The 24,759-nt window shown below is 37.9% G+C and overlaps 2 protein-coding genes across 4 annotated transcripts in view; one reads left to right on the plus strand and one right to left on the minus strand.

Moving 5' to 3' along the window:
- The window catches only part of DNAJC2 (DnaJ heat shock protein family (Hsp40) member C2), a 29,491-nt gene extending 19,670 nt beyond the window's left edge, over nt 1-9,821 (plus strand). For all 3 annotated transcript variants that reach the window (XM_074340621.1, XM_019744550.2, XM_019744551.2), the window contains exons 8-17: nt 396-487; nt 565-686; nt 1,086-1,235; nt 3,928-4,016; nt 4,090-4,159; nt 5,562-5,746; nt 6,521-6,621; nt 6,740-6,847; nt 9,291-9,445; nt 9,696-9,821. In XM_074340621.1, coding sequence (XP_074196722.1) covers nt 396-487; nt 565-686; nt 1,086-1,235; nt 3,928-4,016; nt 4,090-4,159; nt 5,562-5,746; nt 6,521-6,621; nt 6,740-6,847; nt 9,291-9,445; nt 9,696-9,770 — 1,147 coding nt within the window. In that variant the 3' untranslated portion in view covers nt 9,771-9,821. The remainder of the gene's footprint in view (nt 1-395; nt 488-564; nt 687-1,085; nt 1,236-3,927; nt 4,017-4,089; nt 4,160-5,561; nt 5,747-6,520; nt 6,622-6,739; nt 6,848-9,290; nt 9,446-9,695) is intronic.
- PMPCB (peptidase, mitochondrial processing subunit beta) lies at nt 9,442-24,463 on the minus strand. The gene is made up of 13 exons (XM_019744552.2): nt 24,198-24,463; nt 23,019-23,159; nt 22,172-22,258; nt 21,680-21,809; nt 16,658-16,856; nt 16,202-16,281; nt 13,488-13,600; nt 12,566-12,709; nt 11,543-11,703; nt 10,600-10,685; nt 10,431-10,519; nt 10,217-10,292; nt 9,442-10,134 (listed from the first exon to the last, which is right to left on the minus strand). The coding sequence occupies exons 1-13, from the start codon at nt 24,456-24,458 to the stop codon at nt 10,070-10,072; spliced, it is 1,632 nt and encodes a 543-aa protein (XP_019600111.2). The 5' UTR covers nt 24,459-24,463; the 3' UTR covers nt 9,442-10,069.
- Nucleotides 24,464-24,759: the final 296 nt, after the last annotated feature.

The raw sequence follows: 24,759 nt of genomic DNA on the forward strand, positions 1-24,759 counted from the left end.
ATATTTCCTTTCATATTTTCTTTTTGTGTATCCGTGGTAAATGTTTTTGATATTTTGAGATCCCCCCTCTCGCAAGTTAAGCTAGATGAAGCCAGATCGGTAGTTAAAATATGCTCCAAAAAATGCCAAGGAATAGTCAAAAAGCTCAATTCAGCAAATTCTTGTTCCAGTTGTTTAACCTACATTTTATTTTAGTTTTCTCTACGTAGGAAGGGAAATTCTTTTGACATAAATGTTCCAAAAATATTAACCGAAATTACTAGATAGAATCATGCTTTACTGTTAATAGTGATATGGCATTGAGACATTATTTACATAGAAATTTATAAAATGTTACATTTTTCAGTCATATCATCAATGAGCAATATTTATTTCCAATATTTTCTAATTCATAGTCGCGATGAGAGGAGATGGATTGAAAAGCAGAACAGAGCAACAAGAGCACAAAGGAAAAAAGAAGAAATGAACAGAATAAGAACTTTAGTTGGTAAATATAATTGATTTTTTGTTTAAGTTCTTTAATTAAATATTAGAAATTCAAAAGATTAACTTCTTTTCTGGTAGACAATGCATATAGCTGTGATCCAAGAATAAAAAAATTTAAGGAAGAAGAAAAGGCCAAGAAAGAAGCAGAAAAGAAAGCAAAAGCAGAAGCAAAACGGAAGGAGCAAGAAGCTAAAGAAAAAGTAAGACGACGTTTGATAAATGTTCATAAAACCTTTAATCTTCAGATCTATTTTAAAAACTATAATCTGAAAGCAGAGAAGTAGGTGCTACCATGAATGATCATGACAAGTTGGTACAATTGACAGAGGGATCTTATTGGCAAATTTTTATTGCGCATAAACATGATGTCACATACATTTCTTTAATACCACGCATATTTCTAATATGTCTGTTTTATATTTCTAAGAAATGTTTGTAGACCTTTATCATCTAGTTTTTAACCTTTAGTCTTCAATAAGTTGATGTGTCACCTTTTTTTCTAATTTAATTTATTAAAAGATTGAGTTTTTAAAATAATATAGAGCATTTAGGAATTCTAATTTTCTTATTAAAATGATTTTTATTCCCCATTATTAAAGCAAAGACAAGCTGAATTAGAAGCTGCTCGATTAGCAAAAGAGAAAGAAGAGGAGGAAGTTAGACAGCAAGCATTATTGGCAAAGAAGGAAAAAGATATCCAGAAGAAAGCCATTAAAAAGGAAAGGCAAAAACTTCGAAACTCATGCAAGGTATTTCAGACTTTGATTGCACAAACTAGGTAACAAATAAATCAAGTTGTTGATTAAACTTTAAAATATTTCTTTTCTTATAACATGGAAATGTAATTAAACTGCTGTATACATTTTATCTCAAAATGTGAATATTTTTTAAATTCACTTTTTTTCACACATGCCTAATATACAACTCTTATTTTTTTAAACATAACTGTCATGCCATTATCAAATCTAAAAAAAGATGTATTTAATATTCTGATACTCCGTCCACATTCCTATCTCTTTGATTATCTTAGCAATGTCCTTATTCAGGCAATCCTCCATATACCACGGTTGTTAGGTTCCTAAAATATGCCATGTTATGAGAATTTGTGTTACACGAAACAAAGAACTAGTACAAAAAAGGGGGTTAGGTTCTCAAAATTTTTTTAAAACAATATTTTTATAATTTAGAGAAATATCTTCATTAAAGCAATTTTCACCAAAAGTATAACATTAATATGTATTAAATAATGGTTTTTTCGTCATCCCTGCTAAGTACCATTAGCCGAGGGCATTTTCTTTTTGACAAGTTATCTTCATCCTCTGAACTTAATATTCCATGAACAAAATGGATTTAAAATTCTAATTTTAAAATTTGCAATCAAATCTGATACGACATCCACACTCGAATGAAAAATTTCAAATGAGATATCTTTTCCTCTTAAAAGCTTTTATTACATTTTGTGTGTTATTCAGGGATTTCCCTAATTTCAAATGAGATATCTTTTGCTCTTAAAGCTCTTATTATGTTCTGTGTTGTTCGGGGATTTCCCTAATTTCGAATGAGATATTTTTTGCTCTTCAAAGCTCTTATGAGGGCGGCCAGATGGCTCAGTTGGTTAGAGCGCAAGCTCTGAACAACAGGGCTGCCAGTTCGATCCCCACCTGGGCCAGTGAGCTGCACCCTCCACAACTAGATTGAAGACAATAAGCTGCCACTGAGCTTCTGGAGGGGTGGCCGGATGGCTCAGTTGGTTAGAGCACGAGCTCTCAACAACCAGGTTGCCGGTTCAATTTCCGCATGGGATGGTGGGCTGCGCCCCCTGCAACTGAAGATGGAAAACGGCAACTGGACTTGTACCTGAGCTGCGTCCTCCACAGCTAGATTTTAGGACAATGACTTGGAGCTGATGGACCCTGGAGAAACGCGCTGTTCCCCTACATTCCCCAATAAAATTTATTTTTTAAAAAAGCTCTTATTATACTCCATGTTGTTTGGGGGTTTCTTTAATTCTCAAACCAGTTAAGTGAAACTGTGTTCTAGGAAGCCGTGTTGTACGAGGGTTTCCCCCAATTCTCGAACCGTGTTAGAGCAAAATGGTGTTATGGAAGTGCCGTGTTATACGGGGGTTACCTGTAGTTGATTTTTCAAATTAGGATCTAAATAAGATCATTACAAAGCTTCCGTTTTGTGTCTCCTAACTGTGTCTGTAACTGGCCCCCTATCATCACCATCTTTCTCCCATTCATTTGTTGGAGAAACCAGATCATGTGCTCTGATAATGGGCTGCAATTTGGTTTGGCTGGTTGCTTTCTTAACGGTGTAAAATTAATTCTTATCTTAGAAAAAGTTCTTTTAGGAGTTAAAACTTTGGTTGTTTTTAAGGATCTAAGAGCTTTTATTCTTATCTAAATAAAGGGGTAACATTTGGGTGAGTACTAATGGTTTGCATTCAAATAGTTTTCAGTAAAAAATATTGACCAAAAAACCCAAAAGTTTTCAAGTGTAATTTTGTCCAAGAGATGTTTTTACATTTTAAACTGGTAGAATCAGAGACTAGTATTGTTCCTTACCAAATAGCACTGAATGAATAAATTAATGAAATTTCAAGCTATAGTAGAGATTGTTGTGTGCTGTACCATTGTAGTTAACTTCAGCAAGTACGTAAATGCACACTATATATAGAAAAACTATCTTTCATGTGACAGTCCAGAAGCTCTAGACACTAGTATATGTATTCTAATGTGTGCCATCCTACATCTTCAGTTAATAATATAATTGAGATTAACCTGCCTTCTCAGAGAGCTTTGAAAGAGGTTTAATAAATATGCAAGTGCAGATTTCTCTTCAGACTTTGGGTAAGCAAGAAGAAAATCTAAATAGGACAAAATGAGGAAAAAGGGGAGACACAGTGATAGCAGCAGCTGCTTAAAGAAGCGTGGGAAGTACTTTCCAATTTTTGTATATCCAGGTACATCACAATGTTCCATTCTAAGCGTAATCTTTGGTTAATAGAATTTTTCTAATACCTCGTGTTCCTTAACACATTATCATTTTCTTTAATTTCATATATAAAATTCCCATTAAGTTTAACACTTCGGCACACACTAGGTAGAACAACAGCCTAACAAAGGGATTTTGAGTCATCAATAGAATTTGATTCTTAACTGGTTCTCAGAGGAATTGTTCTGACTTCTGTAATATCCAAAGGTCTTTGGCACCATCACCTTTTGTGTTTTGCTCCCCTACCCTCTCGGTGACAGCTTTTTATTGCCAGCAGGTCAGGGAGAGTCCTGGGAGCCCTGGAGAGTGGTTGTTGGGGGTCAGAATACCATCTGTTCACCTCAAGAACCTCTTGAGAGTGTCACGCTTTGTAATTGTTTATGGATGTGTTTTTGAGTGTCAGCAGGCGCAAGATGAAAATGTTTGTGTTTGTGCTTCTAGACCTGGAATCACTTTTCTGACAATGAGGCAGAGCGGGTTAAAATGATGGAAGAAGTGGAAAAACTTTGTGATCGCCTTGAACTAGCAAGGTATAACTATAGAACTGCTATTGAAGTCTTCTCTTGGGCTTAGGATCAGGTTTCATCCCATTTTTCCCCTTAGTTTACAGTGCTTGAATGAAATACTCACATCATCTACAAAAGAAGTAGGAAAGGCTGCTCTGGAAAAACAGGTAACAGAACACATCGCTTCTCCCTGTATTTCGCACTCAATTCCCCACTTAATATACAAGCTACTGCAAGGGCAAAGAGTGTCTCATTTCTCTTTGGGCCCCCACTCTGCTTTGCTTAAATTAAGTACTATTGTTGATTTAAATTGGATTTAGTGTGTATTGTTGTTACCATGTATAATGTTTGATTTCTGGTATACTAGCATATTAATCATAGTGGTTTTTTTTTAATCATTCTTAGAAAAAATAATTGTTTTGACTATACTTTGAGCATTTTTGTAGGATAATAACATTTAGCACCAAAAGAGATCTTTGTTCTGTCTAGTCTACACCTTTTATTTTACAGATGAGAAAACAGGCCCAGAAATTCAATTCAGGACAAGAAGTATTAGTACCTATTATGTATATATAGTGCTATGCCTGGGTGGTTTGGAGAAATGTTTAATGCTATTGCTGCCACAAAGGAGTTTAGGAACAATTATGCTGAAGAAAAAAGGCCTAAGGACCGAAAAATGGAGGTCCCACAGTAAATGCTGTCGGTTAGACAGGAAGTGCCAGTTCCAGGGTGGAGCGCTCAGGGAAGGGTTTGAGCCAGCCCGAAAGCATGCACAGTGAAAATGAAAGTCGGGGACAGCATGAACTACAAAGTACTAGTAGCAGTACACAGTTAGGGGGAGATGAAGTTAGGAGGAGCAGTGCCAAATGAAGCAGGTTTTTAATACTGTGGTGAGTGGTTTCCATTACTGCAGATCTTTGAGTACCAAAAGGTTAACATTGTACCCTTAATGTGGCATTGGGAGGCAGGATGTATTAGTAGGTGTAAGAATCTGACTGCCAGGACTTGGGCTGTGAGAGTGAGGCTGAGACTCATTGGAATGGTTGGGACTTGGTTCTGAGGGGCTGACATGACTCCAGGATAGCAGCAGACAAGCAACCAAGACAAGTAAAAGTTCTCTTTTTACTTGTGCTTGTTTGAAGATAGACTGAAGTGACAATGTAAAGGGTAGAACTTCAAGGTAAGAGGCCACTTTGCTGTGCCGTTGCCTTCTTGTGAGAATAAATGAGTAGATGTGAGAGGTTTGAAATGGCCTTGTGGGGGAACAACCCAGTACCTGGAGACTTGACAGGTAGTGTCCCAAGGCACATGGAAGTGCCATGATACAAAAACAGGGAGGTCAGGCTGAGTGGCTCTTGGTTCTTCAAGCAGAGAGATAGATGTGCAGCCCAGAAGCCAGAGGGAGGAAAAGCCAGAGTGAAAAGCTGATGCGGGTTTGGGGGTTGGCCTGGGAGGAGTGTAGGGTCACTGTCAGGATAATACTGAGTGGGAACCACACCCCCCAGCCAGAATGGAAGTGTGGAGTAATGAGATGCTTTAAGTCCTGACTCACCTATGATATTTGTGTAGATAGAAGAAGTAAATGAGCAAATTAGAAAAGAGAAAGAGGAAGCTGAGGCTCGTATGCGACAAGCATCTAAGAATGCAGAGAAATCAACTGGTGGCGGTGGAAATGGCAGTAAAAGTTGGTCAGAAGATGACCTGCAATTACTGATTAAAGCTGTGAACCTCTTCCCTGCTGGAACAAATTCAAGGTACTGGTTTTATTGAAACTTCTCTTCAATACAAACTGGAGCCTAGGGATAATACAGACAAGCATCCAAATAACAGCACTGGTTAGAGCAGAAACTTCCTGAGATACGCTGCAGTCTAGACAGACCGCCTTCCACTAAATTCTGTGCCACAGTGGGAAGTGTAAAAAGCAGAAGACATTTTGAACCTACTAATCTTACCAACTTATTACACCAATACACATACATAAGAGTATATACATACGTGTACACACAGCAGGATGCTTCATCAATTTCTCAGGAAATGAAAGATCAGGAGACATAAGCCTTGACTGTTATGTTGGCTTATTCCACCATGGTTTGTACTATGGACTGATTAAGTTTGCCGTCTTAATCCTTCGTTGTTGCTTCCCACCTGAAACCCGAGCCTGTTGCAAAGTTTTGAGTTTAGAACTCAAGCCTTAAGAGATCCAGCATCCCTCGTTCTTTAGATGAGGAAACTAAAGCTGTTTTCAGAATCATTTACCTCAAGTGTGTGTCCAAACATTTCAATACACAAATGTGTGGTTTTATTTCTGTTCATTTGTACACAATCTATAAAGTTTTGTACAAACTTGAAACCAAGATATATACAGTTGATTTAAACATATGAAAAGCAAGTACTATAGTCCGGGCAGTAAAAACAATTAGACCACCAATTTAGAACTAATTATTTAGATGTTACAGCTCAGCCTTCTGCACTAAAAACGTAAGGGTCATTCTGGTTTTCTTCTTAATTATCGTTATCAATTGCTGTAGATGGGAAGTTATTGCTAATTACATGAACATACATTCTTCTTCTGGAGTCAAGAGAACCGCCAAAGATGTTATCGGCAAAGCAAAAAGTCTTCAAAAACTTGGTGAGTTAGTTTTGCCAAATCAGTTTCTCCGCTATCTTGAATACGTATTTTAAAATAATCTATGCAATTTCATGAAAGAATACATGAGATTTGTTATTTACATTTTTTCATTTCTCAGACCCTCATCAAAAAGATGACATAAACAAAAAAGCTTTTGATAAATTTAAAAAAGAACATGGAGTGGTGCCTCAAGCAGACAATGCAACACCTTCAGAACGATTTGAAGGTAATTACATTTTGTAAGTAGAAAATGCTCGCTGGCCACGTTTCTACGTTGCGTGAAAACATACGAGACTTAGGGTCTGTGTTCAGAATGATGGGGAAATACTGTTTAGCAGGCAGGAAGATGTAAAGCAAGCACTTTCAGGACACTCAGAGGTTTGCTTACCACCAAGAATCTTCCCTTTCAGATGCGAGTAGGGGAGGGGTCCTGTTTGTTTTGTTTCCCAGACTTTACAAATCAGTGCTAAAGGATATTGGGACAACTGAAATTTGAATAAGGTCTGTAGACTACAGACCTTGATAGTAGTACTTTATCAAGGTTAATATCCTGATTTTGAAAAACACAGTATAATTATGTAAGAACATGTCCTTGTTTTTTAAGGAATAACTATTTCAAAATAAAAAGTTAAAAACTGCTGAGATTATCTTTGGGTGTTCTAGCTAATTTGATTGTTCTAGACCAGTGGGTTTCAAACTGTACATCATGACCCAGACCGCCCAGGGTTCCTTCATAACTGACTCATGAAGTGTATTTAATGGCTCATGAATAGAAAATATCAGAGAGCATTATAAGTATTATTTGTGAAACTTTTGTTCGTGTGTGTGTGTGTGTGTGTTTTGGGATGTGACTTTTTTTTGAGTTGGTAACAAAGTTTGAAAAAGTTCTTTCACTTCGTTCATTTGTGTACCACCAATGTTTTCTCACTTAAACTAAGCCAATCTTGGATACACTTTCCAAAGCAGTTCCAAATGTTTTGGGATTAACTAATAGCCTTGACTCTTCTCACAAGATAACCTGTCCGTGTTCTTAACAGCCCCGTTTTCCTGTATTCTTAAGTCTGGTTTATTATCCCAAAATTCCAGTTTGAATACTACAAGAGATTTATGATGTCCTATAAAGAGGAAAAAAATCATTCTTTTGTAAAAATCAGTGGTGACTTTCTGTCGAGGCTGGGCATTATTTTGGCTCTTTCAAGAAAGAAGTAACAAAGTAGAAGTTGTAGAACACCTGGAGGGCAGTTGTTAAAGGGTTTATTTCCTCCCATAGGTCCTGCACAAAATATCATACAGCATTCAGGTGTGAGTGCACCATTCTGAGCCCTTTCTTATCGGGCTTATTTCCATGTTGGAGGGAGACACTGATGGTTGTGCAGTGACTGGCAGTGAGGGTATCTGGACATGATGCCTTTACGTCTTTGATGGGTTTAATGGACAAGCCCCCCTCAGCTGCACCAGTAAACAGCAAGGTGGCACCATTTTTTGAACAGTGATTTTTCATAGGAATTTTACAGCATTACATGTTCCATTTATTTCGGTGTTGTGAAGTAACTGGAGAACAGCAGAAAATAATTACATGTCATTTCCATCTTTTTTCCAAGAGAGGAAATTAAATCAATGGTGTTAAATGTAGGCTTCAGACCAATGAAAGGAAATTCCACTAACAACTTCCTGTAATTATAAACTGACTTCAAAAAAGCTGCTAATCAGCCTTCAGATACAAGTTCTCTGCCTATTGAATAGGTGTGTGGTGGTGTTTAACTCGTCACTCTGTGTGTGTGTGTGTGTGTGACTTTGGTTTCTAGGCTTCCCCTGGTAGGACAATTTCAAGCAGTAAGCAGACTGCTGGTAGAAGAGGTGCTCCTGCATTTTCACCACGTGCTCTGAATAAAACTGCCAGCAGTCCATTAACGCAGAATAACAGTTCAGCTTTTGAACCATTTAACATTTACCTACAGAAGTGGGATGTCTAATATTTATGTCCTTTGGAAGAAATATATTTGTTTCAGATATGTGTATTGGATGTGTTCTCAAACACAAAAGGTTTAGTTTAGTGGAGGTGCTTAACATTGGCTCCGCTAGTTTTTAGCATATGAGGTAAAAATGCCACACTAGAACACAGAATCTAAGCTCACCTTGCCTCAGCAGCACTGAAACCTTGGACGCTTGGCTTAATTTTGCAAGACATGTTTCCTCTGTTGTAAAATGAGAATTGTTTCCAGGACCTCACCCAGCTAAAAGTTTGTTAACTATGAGGTAGCTCTTTTCACTATCCTATAAGGAACTAGATTTATCAGAAATCTTAAATGACCTGTGATTGTGTTTTGGAACCCAGCAGCCCAACTGGATAATTTAAACCTGACTGAAAAAGCAAAACCGGTGAGTTTCATGTTAGGTTGTAAGAGACCAGCAATATAAGGCAGGTGTTTCCTACGGTGCTTTAAAAAAGCCTTTGAGATATTTTTCAGGGATGTAAGCTATCTGAAGTTTTTTCTCCCTCTCATTAATACTTAGAAGTTTATATATGTGTCTCATCTCTAAAAGTTTATTCAGAATTACACATCACAGATTTGAATGGGAATGTACCCGTGCACCAAAAGACTCATTGGCAAAGTATTCCAAGACATTTTCTATCAATTAGGATTTTCAAATACAAATTTTTCTTACAGGGCCATGTACAGATTTCACCCCTTGGACGACAGAAGAACAGAAGCTTTTGGAACAAGCTTTGAAAACGTACCCAGCTAATACACCTGAAAGATGGGAAAAAATAGCAGAAGCAGTGCCTGGCAGGACAAAGAAGGACTGCATGAAACGATATAAGGTTGTAGAATTTGTCGAGTTTAATGGATTATTTCAAAACCACAGTAGTCGGGGCCACAGCAGTCATTAGAAAGAAATAACCAATCTTAGAAACTTTCTAGCTCTGGCAGTTGGTAAAATCAACCTGTTCAGTAGTGTCGTTATTTGTAGATTTATCCAATTTGAATGTTTTACATATTTACAACAAACACTAGAAATGTCTGCCAATTCTGACAACTACTTAGTTTAAATTATACTTTTCTCCCTTCTAGGAACTTGTTGAGATGGTAAAAGCAAAGAAAGCTGCTCAAGAGCAAGTACTGAATGCAAGCAGAGCCAGGAAATGACTTATGACAATCTTCGTTGTATGTACATTTTTATAATAAAACTGAAAATACTATACAAATTTTTATTCTTAAAATTATACTTATGGTGACAATTTGAAAGTATGCTGTTCCAACATCATTTCTCAGAGATCTACCATTCCTTGTGGTGGTCTTATCCCTTGAGAGTTTGACAAAAGTATTTCAAATTTCCAAGTGTGTAAGTTCATTTTTATTTTCTTCAGAAATCGACAGCTTAAAACTTGCCAGTCTCTGTTAATTTTATAAATACTTATGTTCAAAATATTTTGATCAGGTGCATTTTAATCACGAAGCCAGCACATGCTACGGCGAATCTGGTTAAAATCTGGTAGTTGCTCAATGGGACCTAAGGATTAAAGACAGTTACAAGTGACTGGAAGGAAAGTACTTAGCCAACTTTCTGTGCAGGAAAAAGGAGCCGGGCTTACCAACAGCAGCAATAGCCGGACTCTTATCATATATATATTTGGTACACACTTCTCGAACTGTCTCAGCATTTACAGCCTGAAATAGAGAAGCGTTTTTTGTAGAAAAGACAAATTCTATACCTGGAAATTTTTTAGAGTTAAAGCGGGATTTATTTCAGCTTTTGTAACAAGAATCTTTTTACACAAGACCCAATAGTACGTAACAACTACTTACATCAATCCTTGCTTCCAGCTCAGGGATGGGAATTCTTCTATTATAGCACAACATTTGCCTACCAATATCTTCACAAATTGGAGTGGAACCTGTTTAAAGAGAAAGGAAAACTAAGTATTGGGATATATAGATCGACCACATGAAAATAGACCTTAGTCTTTATTCTTACCATCGAGTTGCAACAACATATTTGTTTTCAGAAGATTTTTGGCTCGTGCGACTTCACTTTCAGTGACAGTTGTACAGAGTCGTACCCTAAAAACCATTGGGGAAAAAACCGTATCAAATAGTTTTAAGTTAATGACCTCAAGAAAGATAGGTCATATTCTACATATTGCTCCACAATGTATAAGTGACTATGATTTCAACTTGTAAATACCTGAAGTTACCAGTGATCCGGATAGCTAAGCAAAAGCTAAACTATTACTGATTATTTTCCTGGTATAGTTAATTTCTGAAAAATGGTATGACTAGCAGAGGTTCACTACAGTATAAAAATAGGCTGACCACATTATGATGCTACAATCGTTCTGAGACTTCACGAATCCCCATCTATCAGGATCTGATACGCTAGAGGATAGGTCTGTGGGTCATTGGTTGCTCAAAAAAAATCAGTTAACTAAAACCTAATAATTAAATTAATAATTACAACCCAGTCAGCTAGATTTAGAGATATGTAAGCCATTTAAGAATGGCAAAGGAAAGTTTTCCAAAAAGCTGTGGCCCCTTCTGCCTCGTCTCAAGGTACTAGACTATAAGACACTACACTTTTTTAGCAATGGCAACTTCAGATTCATTTTCATAACACTGCCTTTCCAAGCCAGATAACTTTAGAGAGAGAGACTTTCCAAACTTCCAGTTGGCATTTAAACATTTTAAGCTTTTAGGATCTCCTTTCTAAAGCAATCGTCTTAATATTTTTTCTGTAGTATGAATCAGTTCAGCTTCACATAAGACTTGGAAGAAACGTCTGTGATCTTTAAAAATATGTTGTTATTGCTCAGTCTTGTTCTTTTGCTTAAATGCTAATAACATCAAAAAATCATTAACAGTATAAAGAGAAAACTAGCCTAAAATGTAAATTCTAGGCAAGATTTAAATTATTTTCTCACCATTCTTTTTGAACAACATGTAGCATGTCTGCAATAGTGGCTGGTTCACAAACCATATAGATGCCCCATAATCCTGTGTCTGTGTAGGAAGTGTTGAAAGACTGGAAGCTATGGCAGAGGTTGCCATGACAGGCGAGCTGGGCCAGCTTGCTAGATAAATTCTGTAAGGAAAAAAAACTCCATGAGAACTGTAGGTATGCATGTCCAAATTACCAGAAAGAAAAATGTTATGTGGCAAATAGTGAATGCCGTAAGAGGCTAAGGTTCTCAGTTTTATCTATCAACGTCTCAGTAATAAAGTTAAAATTCAATGAGACTAAGAATTATACATTTCTTACCAGCCCAATGCATTTCCAGAGAAATTATTAATATAAATGCAATGAATCCCTGTAATTTAGTAGTTGCACCCACTTAGAAAATAATAACATTACTATTATTAACCCAGTCTGTAGAGCTCTTGGCTATGTATGCTTAAAGATTTGAAATTATAGTGCATGTGAAACCTAATATGAAATACATTTTGTTGAAATCTTTGAATACAAATATATACTTTGTATTTTGAAGTAATTTCAGAGTTACAGAAGTTACAAAAACAGTAAAAAAAATTCCCATTACCCAAATCCCCTGACAATTGTTACATCACTGCTTTATCACTCTCTTTAATGTATTTAACAACTGCTTTATCACTCTCTTTAATGTATTTTTTCAACTATTTGACAGTATGTTGCAGATGTGATGCGTTTTACTGCTAAATACTTTTTAGTGTGCACTTCTAAAAGACAAGGAAATTAACCTCAGTGTAATTACTAAAACTAGGATAGTAACATTGATATTAACATATTATTCTATCCTTATTCAAATTTTGCCAATTATGCCATTTACAAACTTTATGGCAAAAGAAAAAAATATATATGTCTGGCCTAAGATGCAATCGAGGAACAATTTATATTTTAAAAGTCAAAATTCATAGTACAGAGTTCTATCTTGTCATTATTATGGAAAACCACTTTTAAAATCACTTACCATTCCTCCTCCAAAAGAGCGATCCCAGTTGCCAATCAGTGTGTTTGCAACCATGAGACAGATTGTATCTGGATGTGCCCACCCAACAGCCTCAACAGCTATGGCAAGGTGTGCCAGAGGCATCTTGTCGTCCCTCACTCGAATCTAGTTAAGATAAAACAAAACTCTTGTTAAGATTACCACTACATAACATGCTTAACAGAAAGAAACAAACTCACCAGTCCCATTAATGGCAAAGTTAAAATGCTCCCCATGACTCTTGTTTTCTACTGTTTAGCCAGCACATGGTGGTGACCTGGTCAGAGGACTGCATTATTTCACTAGTAGAAACCAACCTTTTGTGTTCGTTGACCTGAATTTTTCTGTCTAAATTTAAGCTAATGTTCACACAATAGGCTTATTTTTGTACTGCCAATGCCACAGTTCTGTGCAACTGCCAACAGGCCTCTTTCCAGATACTACTTTGAGCATCGTTCCTGTGGCTCAAAGCTCTAATGACAAGCAGCAGATCCCCTGCAAGTGCTGGTTCTTAACAGCTACCCCCAAAAGGTACTGTGGGCAGAAGAACTTAGCTGACAGTACACTGGATATGAAAGTCAAAATTTAGGGTGTTTTTAAAATAAAAGATTACTTTTATACCTGACAATATATAAATGTGCATAGTGCCAAAGAAAAGCTCAAAAAGACCAAATTATAACATTGCCCTTAAAACCTTGCTTCCTGAGGAAAAACAGCTGGTTAAATAACATGGAATAGGAAGGAATATAAGCAAATGAGTCCAGCCTCTTCCCTTTGTCTGTTTCAGTTTAAGCCTTTGGTTTCTTCCATTTTGCTCGTTAGAAATATGTGCATTTTGTACACTCATTCATAAATATAACACAAGCAACTCAAAGGGTTAGGGAGGCTCAGGAGTCTTGCCTACCTCACTTCCTGTGAATTTGCAGGGAGGCAGAGCTGGCATTTCTCCTTTGTGTGTGGACAAAGAGTTGCCAAAATGAAACTTGGCTAACTCAAGCAGTTCATCATGGGAAACTCCTAAATAAAGGAAAATATTTCATGTATCTAGTAGCAGTACAATCTGAAGCAGACAACTGCCAGTACTTCGGTTTACAGTAAGCTCAAGGTGGTGTAATGTGATACAGGTTCCACACGAACTACTCGCATGTTGAAGAGTAATAAGCTCATTCAGCACTTTCCCCCGGTGGTGGTACAAGGCTTGGGGCTGCATGGCTTTCTCATTCTGTCCAGCAATCAACAGTTTCCATCAACATACCAGTGGATTCACAGCCAAGGATAATAAGAGCTTGAAAATACCACATTCCATACAAAAATCATGTTAAAATACAAAGTCATTAAAAGTCCTCAAAGGCAAATTAGGAAAAAAAGTCATTTTTCAACAAGTTTTTAAAGTAGAAAAGAATATAAATATGAGCTCTAACACCTAAAGAAAGCTGGATATGCAGATATGCTTCATTCTCTGAAATCTGCTATCAATTCAAGAACAGAATAATTTCATCTTGGGGCCGGCCTGGTGGCTCAGGCGATTAGAGCTCCATGCTCCTAACTCAGAAGGCTGCCGGTTCGATTCCCACATGGGCTAGTGGGCTCTCAACCACAAGGTTGCCAATTCGATTCCGATTCCTCGAGTCCCACAAGGGATGGTGGGCTCTGCCCCCTGCAACTAAGATTGAACACGGCAACTTGAGCTGAGCTGCCGCTGAGCTCCCGGATGGCTCAGTTGGTTGGAGCGCATCTTCTCAACCACAAGGTTGCCAGTTCGATTCCGATTCCTCGACTCCCGCAAGGGATGGTGGGCTGCGTCCCCTGCAACTAGCAATAGGCAACTGGACCTGGAGCTGAGCTGCGCCCTCCACAACTAAGATTGAAAGGACAACAACTTGACTTGGAAAAAAGGCCTGGAAGTACACACTGTTCCCCAATAAAGTCCTGTACCCCTTCCCCAATAAAAACATCTTTAAAAAAAAAAAAAGGAATAATTTCATCTAAATTTCTGAATATAAGTCCACAGCTATCCAAACACACACTACCTGCCATCCGAAACTTGAGAATTACTTAAGATTCTGTATCCCTTACTATCCAAACTCAGGAACCAAACAGATTCAACCAACGAAGGATTCTTAAACACAAACATAAACTTAAAAAACAAATTTAGGCATGCGCAAGTGCTTTAAAAAATACTGCCATGAGACAATGAAACTTTCAATTAGAATGTAAACGCACAATTTATACCCATGTTTTCCAAAACATCTGTGGTACAAAACAAGACAGCGTATGCTTGCACATTTTCAGAATCCCTGTGTGTCAGAGCCTCCTTGGGTATCAATCCAGAGGGTGATGAAACCAGGAAGACCCTGGTGGCACAAGGGTGACGAGCAGAGTAAAAAGGCCGAATGTGCACATTACCTGCACCTACAGCCCTGCTGGCCTCAGCTCCTGCTCCAACACCACCTCGACTTAACTCTCTACAACACAGGGGAGCCAATCATTTTTTTAATTAGTGAAGCTAGGTCTGACTTATTTCATTGATTTGTAAGATGCCACTGTTGTAAGGCATATCATCGTTTATGTATCAGTAAGACAAAATGCTAATTAATCTAGAACAGGCCATTAACTATAAGATATCCCAAATTTAGCAACGTCGAAATGAACTCGGGAGCCACAATAAAACCCTCTGTGTCCATATGCCACCAACAATGGCGGAGACATCCCAGATAGCTTGGTTGCTGAGGTCCCATCTAACCAACAGTCTTCCCGTTTCCCGAGAGAATTTCCGAGTGCACTGCGAGCCGTACAAAGGTAACAGGATTTAGCTGAGAGCCACAATGACTAACATGCTTAAGATATTTAACCCTCATTTTCACCTTCTCCATTATTCCCAAGTAATTAGCTCAGAAGTCTATCCAGAGCAACTAGAATTTTAATTTATTGTCATTTCTAAAGGGAGAAAAACTAACACAAAAGATTTACACTCCATCTATCTTCACTTTGCCAGAAAGAGAAAACAAAACTGGAAACCAATAAAATGTACTGTTTGCCTAAATTCAGACTGCCAGGAAGTCTAGCAGAATCTAATGTGAATTTTCTTTCCTTCACTGGCTTCACCATGTCCCCAGAGAAGCCCTGTCCTGATGCCCCTGCATGTCTGGGTTCCCATTAAACCTTCTCATGGCTCCCTATGCACTTCACCTGCTCAGTAATCAGATCTACTGAATGAACAAACAAATGAAAGAATGAACAACATAACATACTCATTCCATGCCTGATCAAAGATGAAGTTGGTTCTTAAGAAATAATTTACAAATCTCGAGATTCCCAAACTATAGAACACTAACTTCCAGGTGTCACTATCTCCCAGTTGACTCACGTACCCTTCTCTTACATTCCATTCTGAATGAATTCCATTCTGTGTATCTATCTGTGTATTACAGGCCCATATGTTTTTCTATTAAAAAAACTCTACTAAAGAGAAGACGGAGGGAAAGTCTGGTTCCCCTTACACAACATATTGAACAATTTGCTCTGTAAATACTCTTAGCACATCTCCCAACAGATCAAACTGATAAGGACATCACTAATAACTGTTCAAAACAGTTACAGAAATTTAAATCAACTCACCTCCAGCAGCAGCAAGGACTATCCTTGGCCCCTTATAATGTGTGGTTATATAATCCACTAAGTCCTTACGATTTATGGATCTGTAAATGGGGTAAGAAAAGCAACATGACAAGAAAGCTAAAAAGCACAGATCTTCACTTAATATGCCTGAAATTAGGTACTTAAAGGTATGCTAAGTTAAATGCAGTCAGAAAAGGGGTATTGGCAGGAAGTATCAACGAATTCAACTTTTTTATATCAAGAAAAAAGATACCATCATTTGTTTATTCCAGGAGCAGTAAGGTGCCCACACACCTGGGAGTTAGGTGGGGCTAAAGTGAAGCTAACTATAATAGTTTCATTCAGATTATGGGGGTGGTGAATTACTTTTTGAAACACACTTTTTGAATGTTTGTGAATGTTAATTTTCACAACTCAAATTTTTCTCAAAAAAAAGAATCTGAGAATTACACCTACTTGATATTTTCAGTTGGTCCCAAAATTGTCCGTCCAAGTGCAGTATTTTGATAAGCTGTGGCATGAAGATAATCAAAAACAACTTCTTGTAAATTGGTTTCAACTTCCTGCATCTCTCTAAGGATTACTCCTCGTTCACGTTCAATCTCTGCTTCTCCCAATGTGCTGTTTTGTATTATATCAGCAAGAATTTCTACAGCTAATTCAAAAGAAAACATAAGAAACACTAAGAATCTTAATTTTCATTATTAAAATCTAGTAAGCTAGCATCGGAAACCACGATACTGACCATCACTCAATACTGACTAAATGATTAAACTGGGAAAAAACAAATGTTTCCATATATTCGATGTACCTAAAGGGACAATATTAAAATTATAAAATACAAGCCCTGTGATATAGAAGAGCTTGGAAAAATTCCTAAATCTGCCAGGTCTCACAACACTTAATGACTCTACCTACAACCACTTCAAAAATGTCACAGAAATCTGCATGTATAAATTGTATGAAAATTACAAAGTAGAAAATTATCCATATTCATCAGACTATCTAGGAATGCAGAGTCCATATCGCCCAACTATTTACTACCCAATTCCCACAGCAATGAGGCTGCTAAAATAGAAGCCAAGAATCATCCTCATCTAACATATGCCCCCAGTGAACAACTTCCAGAATTAGTGTCCTCAGCAATATCCTTCCCCACTTACCTTAATCCCCATGTCTATTCCCACCCATCTACTCAACTGTTGGCTAACTTCTTAGCATTACCAAAATCACTGATAAATGATCTAAAAGAGCTGGAGCAGTTAACCTCTGAAGAAAAGGACAGGCACCCCAAGAGATACATGTGACTATCAAAGGATTAAAAATGGCCCTTGGGAAAAACCAATGAAATCCACAAATATTTACATAAAAATGACCCTAATTTGCAAAAAGCCAAAATGAATTGAAGGATATCATGCTAACTAAGCAATTTTATCAGAAAAACTACATACCTCTCCAAAAAAGAAAAACCCAACCTATTCTTGAATTAGTACATAGTTGCAATCACAATCTAAATTGTAGTAAATACAAAACAAAGTTATAAGCTTTAGTTTCATTTTTAACTCCACTGTAAACTTTTGTTGTTTTAAGTTCACTCTAAGAGACCTTGTCTCAGATGCAATTATGTTCAAATACCGAGGAGCTCCTGTAATTAATTACCTCTGTAGACTGCCCAAAATGACAAAAAATATTGCTTGAATAAGCTGGGGCTGAGATCATGACCAAAGGGAAAAAATTATCTGTAAAACCAAATAAAATCCATCTGTCCAGACAAGGGAAACAGAGGCCAAGATGAGTGAAGAAGACCCCAAAGACAGATAGGAGGTCACGTAGTCCTGTGTGCAGACCCTCGTTTATACGGGACTGGTAGTCTAGTGTGGGCCTTGCCAAAGCGGCGAGCCCATAATTCCTAATATTCATGATTTAATCAAAATCTTATTTCTTTTTAGTGTATATTTATATATTATATGTTAGTACACTGGTACATGTATTTAATTGACAAATACACCTATATTGAGAATATATGATCAAGTCTCTTACTAATAAGGATTGATGATCATAAAAGTTTGGAAACCACTAGTCTATGAACATCTAATTATACAGGAGGCTTCACCCAACTGAGGGGACAAAAACAAGCAACCCCCCAAAGAGGGAGCTGCTTCAAGAGCACTTCCACTCTGACTTCCTTAAAGAGCCCCCCTGCTTTTCCACTCCCACTGGCAGGGGCTGTCCTTCCCAGCCAGAAGCCAGGAGGAGGGGAAAAGAAAAAGTCTTCTAACTTCTCTCTTCCTTTCTTTAGTCCATTTTTGCTTGCCCTGCTGTTCTCTGTGTAAAACAAATAGAGGGACAGGTTAAAATGACAACCCTTTCAAGTAGCCTGGCCTGGCCCTTTGTTCTTAGTCCCTAACTAGTCTTGGGGCAAAAACTGTTTCTCAGGAAATCATCAAAAACCTTACCAATGATTTGTGAATTCAAATCAACACACCCTCCACTGTTGTTATTTTTATTGATTTTAATACAGAAGTTCGACTACCATGAAATTTTTATTTTATGAAAATTTCACTTCATCTGTAGGTGGTAGTTTTTGGTGTTATTGTGCTGTTATTTTGACAAAGCAACCTGGCACCATTAATCTGAGTGAGAAGATACAGTAAGCCACTTACTAAGCTATACAATCCTGGGCAAGTCAGAGTCTGGACCTCAATTTCCACAACTGCAAAGTGGAGACACCTCCTTCCTTCACTGATTTCAAATACGTGCTTACTATGCAGATCAAGTAAGATAATATATACACAAAATGTAATATATACAAAAGTACTTGTGTAACGTCTCATTCAAACATTATTAATGAAAGCCTATTAGGGATCCAAAATTCCAAAGTAATTAACTACAACTATACTAGGACCTCAAAGATTAATAATTTCACTGGTTAGTACTTAAAACTGCTAAATTTTTAAATTAATTGTACCACTGGGAAAATGTTTTGTGTAATAGCTTTCCTTTAAGAAATTAAAAACACTCCACAAACAACTACAACAAACTGCCATGCTGTCAGAATAATTATTTTATTTCTACAAAAATAAAATCTATTTTGTTATAAAAATAATTAATAATCTTGTAAGTGAACATCTGCTTATTTTGCATCTGATGGCCAAAAGTTTTTGTAGCAAACCAGTGATTAAAAAAAAAAAAAATGCTCCTAGCCAGAGCAAGAAATAAAAGGCATCCAAATTATAAAGGAATAGTAAAACTGTCACTATTTAGAGATGATATATTTTATATAGAAAATCTTAAAAATTCCATTAAAAAACTGTTAGAACTAATAAATTCAGTAAAGTTGCAGGATACAAAATCAATACTCAAAAATCTGTTGCATTTCTATATGCAAATAACGAACTATTAGAAAGATAAATTAAGAAAACAATCCTATTTGCAGTTGCAGTAAACAGAATTAAATACCTAGGAATAAATTTAACTAAGAAAGTAAAAGACCTGTACACTGCAAACTGTAAGGCAATGACGAAAGAAAATTGAAGAAGACACAAATAAATGGAAAGATATTCTATGCTCATGGATTGGAAGAATATTGTTAAAATGCCCATGCTACCCAAAGCAATCTCAGATTCAATTCAATCCCAATCAAAATTTCAATAGCATTTTCACAGAAATAGAACAATTAATCCTAAAATTTGTATGGAACCACAAAAGACCTGATTAGCCAAAGCAATCTTGAGAAAGAGGAAAAAAGTTGAAGGCACCATGCTTCCTGATTTCAAACTATATTACAAAGCTATAGTAATTAACAGTTTGGTGTTGGCATAAAAACAGACACCACAGATCAATAGAACAGAACAGAGGGCCCAGAAATAAACCCACGCTTATATGGTCAATTAATCTAAGACAAAGGAGCCAGGAATATACAATGGAGAAAGGACAGTCTACCTCACACTACGCACAAAAAGCAACTCAACATGAATTGAAGACTTAAACCTAAGACCTGAAACCATAAAACTCCTAGAAGAAAACACAGGCAGTAAATAAGCTCCTTCACATAGGTCTTGGTGATGGTTTTTTTGACTCTGACGCCAAAAGCAACAAAACCAAAAACAAGTGGGACTGCCTAAAACTAAAACACTTCTGCACAACAAAGGAAATCATCAACAAAACGCAACCCATTGAATCAGAGAAAATATTTGCAAATCATATCTAATAAGGAGTTAATATCCAAAATATATAAAGAAATCATACAACTCAATAGCAGAAAAACAATCTAATTAAAAACTGGACAGAAGATCTGAATATACATTTTTCCAAAGACAGACAGATGGCTAACAGGTACATGAAAAGGTGCTCAGCATCACTAACCATCAGGGAAATAGAAATCAAAATCACAATGAGAAATCACCTCACATCTGTTAGAATAACTATCAAAAACAAGAAATAATAAGTGTTGGTGAGACTATGAAGAGAATCCTCGTGCACTGTTGGTGGCAATGTAAATTGGGGCAGCCACTATGAAAAACAGTATGGAGGTTCTTCAAAATACTAAAAATAGAACTATCATATGACCCAGCAATTCCACTTCTGGGTATTTATCCAATGAAAACAAAAACACTAACTCAAAAAGATATATGCACCCCCATGTTCATTGCCACATTATTTACAATAGCCCAGATATGGAAACAACGTGTCAATTGATGAATGAATGAATGAATGGTGGCATGCATATTCAATGGAATATTATTCAGCCACAAAAAGAATGAAATCTTGCCATTTGCAACAACATGGATGGACCTACAGGGTATTATGCTAAGTGAAATGAGCCAGAGAGAAACAAATACCATGTAATCTCTCTTATATGTGCAACCCTCCCACCCTACCCCCAGAAAATAACCCAAGCTCATAGAGAGAGCAGATTGGTGGTTGTCAGAGATAGGGAGGGGGTGGGAGAAATGAGTGAACTATTTTGTTTTTGTTTTTAGTTTGAATAAAAAAACAAATTAATGGAAGTTAAGAAAGAAGAGCAATCCAGGATGAGGAACTAGGATGTGCAAATACAACAAAGAAGCAAGTTTTGTTCAAAAAACAAAGCCCAGAGGTCAGTAGATATAAAACCTATTCAGGTTCATAAAAATAAAAAACTCAGATAACAGGGTAAAGTGAGGGGGGAAAAAAACAGTAGGCAGTAACAAATAAATACAAACAAGTGTTTTACTACACAAGTATGGCTTTGGAGGAAGTATTATTTTTGAATAGAGCGCTAGGGTCTGATTTGCACAAGTCTTACAGCCTAAAAATATTTGATATCATTGTCATATTGGGAGAAACAAAATAAAAATGTGCCCCCTCATCCAGAATTTGGTTCACTTTATTTCACATTCTGGGGATCACCCTTTCATAACAGACATAATAAAAACAGTACTAAATTATTTCTTAACTCTTGTGAAAAGTATGTATCTGCAGTACAAATAACAATACCTCTTGGCAAATCTTTAGAGAACGCTTTGGCATAATACACAGTTTGCTCTCTGGAGGTGTAAGCATTGAGGTGAGCACCCATGTTTTCAATTTCAAGTTCCAGATCTAACTGGGATCTCTTTTTGGTGCCCTGAAATAAAAGAGGAAAAAAATTATGATACCTTCCTTTATCCCTCATCTGTTCTAAACACTTCAGACAAGAGTATGAGGACATAAGTCTTTGTCAGGTTCATGAAAAGACCAAATTTGGTAAATCAGGCTTCGGAAATCATGGTATACTTTCAGATGACCCCAATATCACAAGAGAAAATCCTTGTTTCAACCATGCAGAGCAATTATCAGTAATTATTTCAGATATTATTCTGACAAAAAAAGATTTGAAAAATAATAAAAATGAAACATGCTATATATTGAAGTAGTTCTCTTTGCCTTAGCATGAGGTTTTGTGCTTTTTAAAAAATGCCTTTTTATAAAACAGGTCTTATAACTTGCCTTGAAAGCCATATGCTCCAGAAAATGAGCGGTTCCATTATTCTTCTCATTTTCATAACGACTTCCAGCATCAATCCAGAGCCCAACCTTAATACAACCAAGGAACAAGTAAAGCATCATTTTCTTTCTTTTGGAGGAATGCCAGTGGGGGGAGGGGCAGGCTCCTTCCTTTTTCTGACAAATGCTTTCTAGTCTTAACACTAAAGTTTTCTTGATTTGAGTATATTGACAGCATATTCCTATGAACTATGAGATTTAAAAATTTTGGTCATCAGGCCCTGCTGGATGCTACGAATAATCTAATTACCAGCTTCACCGAGGACCCAGATTCTTAGTCCAACTTGTACTACAGCCATTAACAACTACAGTATAAAGAACATCAGAGGTTGTCAGAAAACCTAGGTTCAAATCCTGGCTGTGTCATGTATTAGCTGCGTAACTTTGGCCAGAACCATTTAACTTCTCTGAACTTGTTCCTCAACTGTAACATGGGTGTGATGATACCTAGTACTACAAAGAACTGCTTTAAAGATCAAATAAGACAATATATGTAAAAACAGCTGGCACAGAGTAGCCCAGGAAATGTACCTCTCCCATTACTATTGCCAGTACTAACAATAAATAACATAATTATAGGCTACAAGAATCAGATGCAGACATTTAAACATGGAACATGCATCCATGCATCCAGCGTCATTGGAAGATTCACAAGTGAAAGTCACCTGTCAAGGCAAAATAACTGCCACTATTTTTCCACCACCAGCCAAGTAAAAGCTTAGATGAAAACTAGCAATGTGGTCTCTTCTCATGAGGAGTCACTCAAACAGTGGTTGCCTGAATCACTCACTGTGCATGTTGACAGCCCAGAATCTTCAGAGGCCACCCTGAGTCCGTTCTCCAGACGAGTTACTCGTGTTTCAGGAACATTCAGAACAACTTGGGTAGCAGCTTGTGTACTTCTCAACCTGTTCCCTCCAAAATATGAGGACTGGGTGGGGGTGGAGGGAGGAAGCAAAACACATCATTATTCTGATAGTCAATGTGGATTAAAAAACCAAACCTTTCTCAAAGAGACTGTCTATAAAGTACTCTTTCCTCCCTAACTTCTGTTCCACTGGAATCCAGCCTTTGCCCCTCCTAAGAACCTTCCTTCCTTAACCAACCACTCTCCTAAAGAAACATGCCTACAAGCATGCCCTTCCCTTCGGGAAAAGGAGCAGTTATTATCATTGTTCAGAGAAAAACGACTTTTGTTTCAATACCTCTCCTAGAAATGTTTAATAGTCATTACGAGAGGAACAAACGGGGGAGGAGAGCCAAGAAAGCAAGAGAAAAATATTAAAATACCTATACATACAACACAGAAATGAGATTGAGATTTTCACTGCTTTAGAAAAGCAAAATGTTTGGGGAAAGGTAGAAAAGGAGAAGATAGGGAAAAGGGTAGATGCTCAATATGTACTCTGGCTGACTCTATTTGGCTGACTTGTTTACTATGTACTATTTGCCTGTCCACAATATTTAAACTTTTCCTTTAAACATAAAAGTCCCACATACGCTGGAGAAAACTAGAGGTTCTCATGAGAAAAATGCGTATACAGACAAATTTGCCTTTACTATCCCTGTATTCCAGCAAGCCCAGCTGAGGATGAAGTTGTCTTAGGCAAAAACAGTAACCACTTCACTTTTTAATTTCTCCCGGTTTGCAACCACTGTGTTTTCAGTAATCCACCCGCCCTTTCTATAATGACCCTCAGTAACTGTGGGTCATCCCACACGTCAGTGGCAGGTCACGCGCAGCAGGTGTCCAAAGCCAGCCCCGCGCCGGCGGGAGTTCAGCGTCCCAGGCCGCCGGGTGCCCCGCGGGTCCCGGGCGAGAAGACCCGGCCCGACCTGCCCGTGGGATGTGCGGGGCCGACGCCAGAGGCTGAGTCGGGTGCCCGTGACTCCAGTTCACCGGGCGGGGACCAGTGGGACAGGCCCGGCCCGGTCAGGGCCGCACCCAGGCAAGTGGAAGGAAGCTCACCCGTCCCGCAGCGCCTCGGACCAAGAACCTCTCCGTGAAGCCCCAGAGTCGCCGACGCGCTGCGGGCAGCAGCACAGCTCGGGCCGCCGCCGCCACCGCCATCTCTGCAGGGCACTGGGTGGAGGATGTGCTTCCGGGGTCGTGACCTGGTCCCAGAGGAGAAAACGGACACCGCCTGGTGGCCATGATGGCAATGACACTCCTCCAAGCGCTTGTGGACCTGGGCATGGCTCTGAGCGGTCGACCCCAAATAATACGCATTAGAGAGACTGTAGAAGCCCCTGTATCATCAGTTACTTCGATCGCCTATGGCGTGCAAGGCACGAATCTGGAGGCGTCATCCCATTGGTGGCTGAAATTGATTGGAAAAACGGAATAGGATCCGCAACTGACGGTCCTTAAAGAAAGCATCTAATGGGATAGACATACGCAGTGAGGGGAGGGAAGGATGTGTCAATGTCAACCCCTTTCACTCTTCAACTCTTTACAGTCTGGCTCATTTCATTCTTTAGAAATGGCTCTTGGTGAGGCCACTAATTCCTGAATGATGGACACTTCACAA

Source organism: Rhinolophus sinicus, linkage group LG09 (genome assembly GCF_036562045.2).
Source record: "Rhinolophus sinicus isolate RSC01 linkage group LG09, ASM3656204v1, whole genome shotgun sequence".
NCBI classification, from domain to species: Eukaryota; Metazoa; Chordata; class Mammalia; order Chiroptera; family Rhinolophidae; genus Rhinolophus; species Rhinolophus sinicus.

What these genes read in the sequence shown, in the direction of transcription:
- PMPCB (XM_019744552.2), bottom strand. Translation starts at nt 24,458, where the DNA reads ATGCGTATTATTTGGGGTCGACCGCTCAGAGCCATGCCCAGGTCCACA. An exon ending in GGACCAACTGAAAATATCAA is followed by an intron (nt 16,282 to 16,657) that starts GTAGGTGTAATT and finishes CCCCATTTACAG; the next exon opens with ATCCATAAATCGTAAGGACT. An exon ending in GCAAATTCACAGGAAGTGAG is followed by an intron (nt 12,710 to 13,487) that starts GTAGGCAAGACT and finishes TATCTTAACTAG; the next exon opens with ATTCGAGTGAGGGACGACAA.